Source organism: Austrofundulus limnaeus, unplaced genomic scaffold (genome assembly GCF_001266775.1).
Source record: "Austrofundulus limnaeus strain Quisiro unplaced genomic scaffold, Austrofundulus_limnaeus-1.0 Scaffold94, whole genome shotgun sequence".
Taxonomy (NCBI): Eukaryota; Metazoa; Chordata; class Actinopteri; order Cyprinodontiformes; family Rivulidae; genus Austrofundulus; species Austrofundulus limnaeus.
The window spans coordinates 646,226-655,431 of record NW_013952496.1 but is presented as its reverse complement, the minus strand read 5'-3'; the positions used below and the strand labels follow the sequence as shown (position 1 = coordinate 655,431).

General features: G+C 38.2%; 1 protein-coding gene across 1 annotated transcript in view; it reads right to left on the bottom strand.

Moving 5' to 3' along the window:
- Positions 1 to 9,206, bottom strand: part of gbe1b (glucan (1,4-alpha-), branching enzyme 1b) — a 123,430-nt gene that overhangs the window by 6,741 nt on the left and 107,483 nt on the right. The window contains exon 15 of the mRNA XM_014012748.1: positions 7,576 to 7,693. Within this exon, the coding sequence (XP_013868202.1) occupies positions 7,576 to 7,693 (118 nt within the window). The remainder of the gene's footprint in view (positions 1 to 7,575; positions 7,694 to 9,206) is intronic.

Sequence of the window (9,206 nt, the reverse complement as noted above, 5' to 3'; positions counted from 1 at the left end):
TAGGGTTGGTAGTACATATTACAGTACTTCAGTACTATAATAGGGTTGGTAGTACATATTACAGTACTTCAGCACTTTAATAGGGTTGGTAGTACATATTACAGTACATGTGTTGGTAGTACATATTACAGTACTTCTGTACTATAATAAGGTTGGTGTGAGTGTTGTATGAGTGTGTGTTCATGTTTTATATATGGGTGTAAAAACGTGAGGTCCTCCATGTCCTGTCACAGTTTTACTCTGTTAGTTCATATCTTCTCATCACTGTCAGACTTTGGATCTCAGGGATAGAAATGAACATCTTTTGATCATTTGCCACACGGCTGCTATGTTTTTCTCACTTTCCTTTTCTTCCTCGCATCATCTTAATTTCTTTTTGAGAAACTGTCACAGAAGACAACCTCTTTGATGCATGCAAAGTTTATCAAAAGGGTTCAGAGCAGCTAATTATTCATCACGCTTTCTTAATATCACATCCCTGACATTATAACACTCAAACAAATCTCTACATGTGACACGTTCCCGAGGAGAGCAACCTAAAATTCCTTCACATGGGGAATTTTAGTCTTTGACTCTTTAAAAGTTTTTTTTTCTGTCTTGTTAAATGAATAAACAGTAATCATTCAATAGCAGCACTTGATGTGAAAAAAAATGCCCCAGAAGAGATCAAGCTGTCATTTCACTCAGATGAAGGAAGCTGAAGCTTTATGCACATAAGACTCGTGTTTTTCACTCAGGTTCACGGGGAGCTTCTCAAATAATTACTTTTACCCTATTACCAGGGTTTAAAGTAAACAAGTCTGAGTGATCCAAACACAAAAAAATTTAACAGTAAATCTATCAGAAAACAGTAGTATTAGAGCACTATAATACTAATTATGTACTTCTTAAATAGACTTTTACACACATGTATCAATTTCACAAAGTTTCTTTTGTCACGTGTTAAAAAAACACTTTAAATGATTGTATTTAAGTGTCACACAGAGTGTACTGGAGCAAGTTGTTCTTGCTTCTGTCATTAACTTAGGTACACGTCAGGCAAGTTGATCTGCAACGTGCCTAAAATTTACTGTGGAAGTTGGCTCACGAAGTCGTTCTTTTCATGTCTGAAACTGACCTGTTAAAATCGGAGCGTTGTTGACAGCTTGTTGTTACTTGCCGGACACTTTATTCTCTCCGTGTCTCCGGATACGTCTTTAATATTCTGTTTGTGTTTACCGTCGCACTATAGAGCAAATTTGTGACGCATGGCATGTTCTCTTAATGGTATTGCGCGACAGAGCATCGAGAAGTTGACCAAATCTCTAAAGCCGTATGGAGAAACGCAGACGTCAGTTCGCTAAAATCATTCATCTTATTTCACCCTTCCCAAAGCACCACTCCTGCTCCCACTGCTCGTGTTGTAGACAAAATCCTACCGGTGTCAGGTTATTATCTTGTTGCACCACTTTCTCTCTTTTTTTTTCAAAAAAGATATCCTGACAGCTCATTTTAAAAGTGTCTGTAGAAAATCTGAAAGAACTGTTGACTCATTAAAGATCATTCTAGCTTCATTTACTCAAAGTGACCCCAAATCATGAGACTACCCCCGCTGCTTCACTCTCTCTGTTACCTTTTACCAAACAAGCTTTCATTTAAACATCAAAGTTTCAGTCTTCACTTAAAAACATGTCCTCACCAGGCACCTTCCACAATTCTCTCTTTAATATAGTTTTATTCCCGTTATCTTAAACCGCATCCTTTTTTAGTTTACAACAGTGACACCGTCGACCTCAGTAAAGCTTTCCCACGGTACAACCTGGGTACTGTTTGTGTAACTTCTACCAGGATCTGTGCTGTTCTTTTTTTTAAGGAAGTTTGTTTTTAAAATCTCCATTGATTTCCTTTTGATACCCCCATAAAAGGACCCCCAAAACAGGGCTAAAGGGATGAGAGGAAGCCTGGACCAGATTTGAGAACACCGGGGTGTCAGGGTTACGTGGTGTGCTCCAAAGCCTACCAAGACACTAGGATGCGCCAGACTTTGCTGGCTCGATCTAATTATGAGCATCCAGTCTGCGGAGCGATGCATTCTGGGAGGATACGGAGTTTATTATCGCTCCATAACAAGGAAGCTGGAGAACTGACAGACGCAGTAAAGAGACAGGAGGAAAGAAGTTTGCACAGACTTTGAAAGCATTAGTTGTTAAATAAAACATGAATGGTGTGGGCACCTCTCGCTGCCCCCACAGTGCCTTGTGTCTGATTATTCTTGTCATAAACCAGGTAGGTGTGAGACGAAGGAGGAGACAAAGCTGCTTTTTCTTTTCTTTTTTTTCTTCAAGACTATCGCCTCACTGTAAAATCTCTATGAAACAGCCTATAAAAAAGACAGAAAGAAAGAACAAACTCTCCTGTTGACTTCATTCTTGTGATTCCCCCATTAAACCAAGCGGGTGCCAAAATGACCTGGGCCAGTATTTATCAAACTTCTTAGAGTGGGATTTTTAAACTTCGGTGTTGAAAATTTCTTAGATTCACGTGTCAGTTATCAAAATTTTTAAGTCTAAGAATCACTCTTACTCTCCCAGATATTTAAGACAGCCCCAGAGCTCTCTTAAGTGGATAAGAGTTGCCACTAGAGGTCTGAGATGGACTGAGAAGACAAAAAGAAAAAAATTGTATAGGTCTTCTGGACGGGTTCTTCTCTAATGAAACGTTTCGTCTCTCCTCCAAGAGACTTCTTCAGTCTGAGAGTTTCAGGCAAAATTCAGGCTTTTAAGCCCTGCCTCCATGTGACTGATACATCACATGGCTATCGTTGACACCTAATTAACACTTATTGTTAACAGGGGGTGGAGTGATACTGGCAATAGCCGCGCTGTAGGAGGGGGACAACTGAAAACGGAGGCCTCCACCTCTGTTTAATGATGGACGGTCTTTCTTCACAAAAATGGCTTCTTTTACTCCTCTCTCAAACCAACGTTCCTCTCTATCAAGAATGAGAACATCCTCATCTCTGAAAGAGTGACCGCTGGCCTGTAAATGAGTGAAAACTGCAGAGTTCTGGCCATTAGATGTAGCTCGTCTGTGTTGGGACATTCTTTTGAACATTGACATTGCTTTGTTTCCCTGATGTATAACTGGTCGCAGTCCTCCTGGCACTTAACAGCATATACACAACACAGAACAATGTGCACAAACGGAGCAATGTTGTATATGCTGTTAAAATAAAAAAAAGAAGACAGAGATCACACAGATGTCCTCCTCCCCACCTGAGAGTTATTCTCAGTTCCACAGAGGAACTAAATTAAGGTGTGGAAAACTGGTTTAGTCAAAAGAAGTACCCTGGTTGAAACCAGCCCTTTATCCTTCAATTTGCTTCGTACGAGGGTCTGGATTCTCGGCTATAGAGAAGCGATTCTTGTTGGAGGCGTGGCCTCTGTTGAAGTTTAAAATGATTGGAAATTCCATCTATCCATCCATTTTCTGTACACGCTTCTTCCTTTTCAGGGTTGCGTGGGTCACTGGTGCCCATATCCAGCAGTCACAGTGCGAGGGGCGGGGTACACCCTGGACAGGTCGCAAGTCCATCACAGGGCCACACATAGAGACAAACGAGACGAACAACCATTCACTCTCTCACTCACACCTAGGGACAATTTAGAGTTATCAATTAACCTAACAGTCATGTTTTTGGTCTGTGGGAGGAAGCCGGAGTACCCGGAGAGAACCCACGCATGCACGGAGAGAACATGCAAACACTACCCAGAAAGGTCCCCGGACCGGGATTTGAACCGGTGACCTTCTTGCTGAGAGGCATCAGCTCTACCATTGGATGATAGGTACCCTTTGACCTCTCTCTTTATCTGCATACTTTAGCCCACAAATCGATCCCAAACAGCTCTTCTATGGACGTAATCGTCGTTGATCTATTTCAGTCACTTTGGATGTTTTTGTAGGTAAACAAAGGCAAGACGCAGTGGGCAGCTGTTCACAAATTTTGCTTTTGAAAACAGGAAGTGACAGAATCTTAAAGAACTCCAAATTGATGTGCTTAATAAGAGCTTAGGTTCACAAAATTTTGATGCATTAATGCTCTTTGTCCGACACCCTGTACAGAATTATATCCTTTTCCTATTAACAGCAACACGTCCTGTATTGATTTGCGGAGGTTCAAGTTGAGTTCAGATAAACAAACACCTCATCAGGTGCGGTTTCAAATAAAACTGGAATAACTTAGATGATTATGAATTTAATAGTAATAATACAAAAAGCGCAAACACTACAAAAGGAGATGATTTCTGTCCAGTTTGATTCATGGCTATTTGTGTCCTCATAACAACTGTGTGAACTATCATCAAAAAGGAGGACTCATCTATGTTTGGATGGTCTTCACACATTCATCTCAGACTGATTCGTAACTGGAACACAGCATTCTATATTCAAGTGAAAAAAAAATATATATAAAAAGAGCAACTCTGTAAAAGATCCTCAAGCATGAAATCCATATCAGTGTTTCGTTTTTAAATTTCCAGCAAAGATCCAATTAATGCTGTTCGCTTTGAGCAGTTCTCATGATGAAGGCCAAGTGGTTTATCTCCTCAGATATTTTACACCCCCACATGATACAAGTTTAGGAGGCACGCACATGAAAAGGTAAGTTCTGACACCATGAATAATGCACAATGTTTGCCAGAGCATCTGGAAAAAAAAACTGTAGATATTGGATTCCCATGATGCTTAATAACTCAAGGATAACTGCCAGCACAAACAAAAGGAAAAATGCAGAAAAGCCAAATTTCAGATTCACAAACAAAGCTTAATAACATGGAGACTACAAACAATGGTTACCATCCCCTGGTAGATGGATTTGTCTCCAATGTATATAGTCATATTTGATTGTTTCTTTTTCTTAAATTAAAAGGTTGAAAGAAAGCTAATAAATTATAGCGGCACGGTTAAGCTGAGAGTCCCAGACCAGGGAGATGGTGGCATTTTGCCAAGAAAGCAACACTCTCTCATGCCAACACACTAAAACCTCATTAGAATGGCTTTAAAAGATTCTCTCACTACAACCCACATTTCAGGCCAATTAAACTGATTTGTGATATAAAACATTGAACATAAAATGAAGAAAACATTAATATGCCGACAGCTATTTTATCTGCTCTTGTGTCTTCTGCCAGAACTTACAAAACAAGTTTGCAACGTTCAAACTGCACAATTTAAATCCTCTCCAATGAAGCATATTTGCCACATATAGGCAGAAAATAATGCTGTGCCACTAAAATAAAAAAAAATCTAACATTTACAGACTTTTATTCTACTTACAGTCCATTAAAAACAGACGTGATGTTAGAGCAAGAATATTTTTAAAGAAATTCTGAAAGTTAATAAAGCTTCTGCCAAAACTCCAACATCAGTTTTATAATAATCTAAGCTAATTAAAAAACATTTTGATGTATTTCGATGAACTGTACAAGACAAGTAAGAAGATCATAGATAAAAAATAAATAAACTAGAGGATATGCATTTCCTGCTAAATTTTATTTCAAGTTAAATGGAAACGTGAAAGTTCAAATTTGCAGAAAAAAGCTGAAAGAACAAAAAGTAGAAATTAGCAGAAGAATAGCAGAAAGAGCAGAAAAAAAACCTAAAATAAAAAAAAAAACAAGATAAAGGTTTCATCCACAAGTTGAATGTAGCACCCAGATGCTGAAAGCGGTGTAAAAAAAAATCTCTAAAATTTGCAGAAAAAAACGCACAAAAGTATAAAAAAGTGACAATTTGTTGTATACCAGCTAAAACAGCAAAATGTGTAGTAAAATAGCTATAAAGCAGCTGCCAATTCTTAAATTAGCATAAGAAAGCAAAAGAAGCACGTTTGCTGAACTTAGCAGAAATAAGTTGTAACAGCTACAAAAATGTGCATTTAGCTTAAAAAAGCTACCTTTAGCTAATAACAGCTGAACATTAGCAATATTTGCAGCAAATAGCTGAATATTGCAAAAAGTAATTGTAAGAAGTGTAAATAGCTCAAATTAGCAGAAAGAAGAACAAAATGTAAAAAATAGCAGAAGAATAGCAAACAGAAGCATTGCTAACTATTAGCACAAGGAAGTAAAGAGAGCAGAGCCAGAACAAAAGATGCAAGGTGCTGTAAAGATTTAGAAACATTTTGAAGGATTTTAAGGAGGTCGAAAACATCCCTAAAATCATTTTCAATGGGAAAAATGTTGAAGAAACAGTGAAATAGCTAAAAAAGTGTAAATAGCTGAAATACAAAAAGTCATAGCCGGAATGTCCTGAAGGAGCTGAACGTTTTGATACGTAAATTGTAGAAATAGCACAAAAATTGTGGAACGGGATACGTGACAAAAAACATGGAAAAAAAATTACCTCAATAGTGTGAATGTTTGTGAAGCATTCACACAACAAAGCTGTGTGATGAGATAAAAAAAAGTTTTTTTTAACAGAACATTAATAAAGCTGCTTCAACACTTAAGCATTGCCCCTTATTAAAGCTCTATTAAAATGTTTTCTGATTTGTTAAGCTAAGAGGAAAATATTAAAGTGTTCATACAAAGATAATCCCATAAATAAAACAGTTAGCAGTGATTCTGTCAAATATTGCTGTATTAATATAATCATCACTGTAGATAGAGCTGTGTTTGCTGGCTGTAACAAGGAACAAATCAATGTTAAAGCGTTAAAGTCTTCATTTGTCCTTTTATTACTTCCACTTCTTATTAAACTATATGGTTACGGTACAATGCAAAGGACAACTCTGTTTTATGCAGAGGATGAAGGTGGGGAGAGAGTAGATTTTTTAATCCTCCAGGAACGAACACACATAAGCCTTAGTGTGCACAGCATATGAATGATGTCTGCATTCTATTTTAGTATGCTGCGTCGGGATCTCAGGGTTCGGATGCTTTTACCTGACCCTGCGATCCACACATCTGCAATAAGTTTAGTTGCATTTCCTACAGGGGTATATGACAGATCATATTTAGTCAGAACCAATAAGTGGTTTTAAGCAAAGAAAGAAAGAAAGAAAGAAAGATTCACAATTTTGTTTTTCCTTCAAAAACTTTAGCCCTTTTTTTTTGTTTGCTTGATTTATTTAATAATTTTAAGAAAACCGACTAGTTGACAATACAGAAAATTGTTCATCAAAACTTTCATTTGTTTTGTTTTCAGAGTTATTCCTGGTGTCATCTCATCACCACCCACTTCTCCTTTTGATGTTTTTTAGCTGTGACCAGCTCCTAAACAAGCCTGCGTTCGTGTTTCGCTTTGAGGGACAATAGCGTCTATCAACAGCACACTCAACAGTCATTTGGTATGCATGCTGCGGTTTCTGAGCACTCTTAATTCCATCACTTCTTCAGTGTGAATATACAACAACCTTCCAAAACACGTTGGAATTAGTATGCAGAACTGAATGATGATACAGTACGGGTTGTGAGGAAAGTGGTTCAACAACAACAACAGCCCCGCATCTTGAACTGTAGTGTGCTCCAATGCTTAGGACTCAGTGACATTCAACCAAACATGATGAATCAAAAGTGTCACGATGGAGATATTTACCAGCATGGAGTTGGAGCGGCCATTGAAGGGCTGGGCCTCGGTGAAGAACTCCGTGTTGTGGTCGAGCCGTCCGTGCCCACCGTACAGAGCTTCATCTGAATCCAGCTTGATTTTATATCTGACAAAGACTGAGGTTAAGGTGCAACAGCAGAGGAGAGCTGGCTTAAGAGACTGGAAATAAAAAAATAAAGAAAAAGCAGATGAAAAAACGGAAAAGGTTTATGATCAGTGCAGGCTTGGTTGAAAGGTGCTCAGGTGGTGTATACTTCTAGAAATCCTCTCATCCACCAGCATTCATCACCTTCACGGAGCTTTAAAAAGTGACAGTTCAAAACTCAAACACTTTAAATAGCCTGGTTATTACTAAAGTGATGTTCTGTTGATAGCTATACACATTAGTAAGTCATTAGCTGTGACATCAGTATAGAAAACAGTCTTTGTCAAGGTTAGGCTAAAGGCTAGCCAAATATGGCACTGATTTTCCAGGCTTAAATACAGGTCTTTTTCCAAAACAACATGTCGGTGTAAAATAATCCTCAGTATTAACCAAACTTACATGTTTGAATGACATGATTTGTTTAAGTGATCATAGTTTTTGCAACAAAACAACACAGTTTATAGTATGTGTGTTGAGAATAGATGGTATGTGCCAACACACATTTTATATAAAAAAAGGCCTAAAAATAGGTCTGTGTTTGACTAGCCCAGGGTTTTCCAAACTTTTTTCCTTAAGAGCTACAGGATTTCCACAAAATGAAACTGTCCAACTACTTTATGCAACATTTAATTTTACACTACAACTCAAACTCAACTCAAAAACAAAACATTTTCTTCAATTCACATGAACTATCACAAAAAACGCTAAATTTACATGAATGAAAGTGTTTGTGTTTTTCCATTATAGTGTTTTTAACACTGCTAACTTAGGGTTTAACTGGGACTGATTTGTGCACAAATAACGTTGGGTGACGAGTCTCTGACTTTTTTCCCCTGCATCGTAGACTCCAGCGTGCAGTGACATGTATAGAGAGGCTTCCCAGGAGCTCGGCACAGTGTGTCTCAAGGGGCTATGAAAGGTGTATGTGAAAATGAACGCCCAACAACCATGTGACCGCGCCGATCGACCATACTGAGCCCTAAACTGTTTGATTGACAACCAAGGGGGAGGGACATCTATGGATTGATTGGATGTAAATTAAAGTTTGTTTGGCCAGGAACAAATAAAATTGTATTTCTCCTAGTTTTTCATAAGCACTGAAGAACTACTTTAAATGAGCCCATGAGCTACCAGTTAGAGGCTCCTGGACTAACCTATAATCTAATGTGGATGAAATCTTTTGAACCTTTTTTTGTAAATGTACACTCCATGATTGATGTGGCTCAGAAAGTACCAACTCTTGGTAAGTACTGGACAGAAAATCTTTTCAAAAATGACCAGACTATCCTGATGCTGCCTTAAATTAATTAAAAACATACAAATAATGTAACTGAAGTCCATCCATGCAGTCAGTATACACTCACCGGCCACTTTATTAGGTACACCTGTCCAACTGCTCGCCAACACAATTTCTAATCAGCCAATCACATGTCGGCAACTCAGTGCATTTAGGCATGTAGACATGGTCAAGACA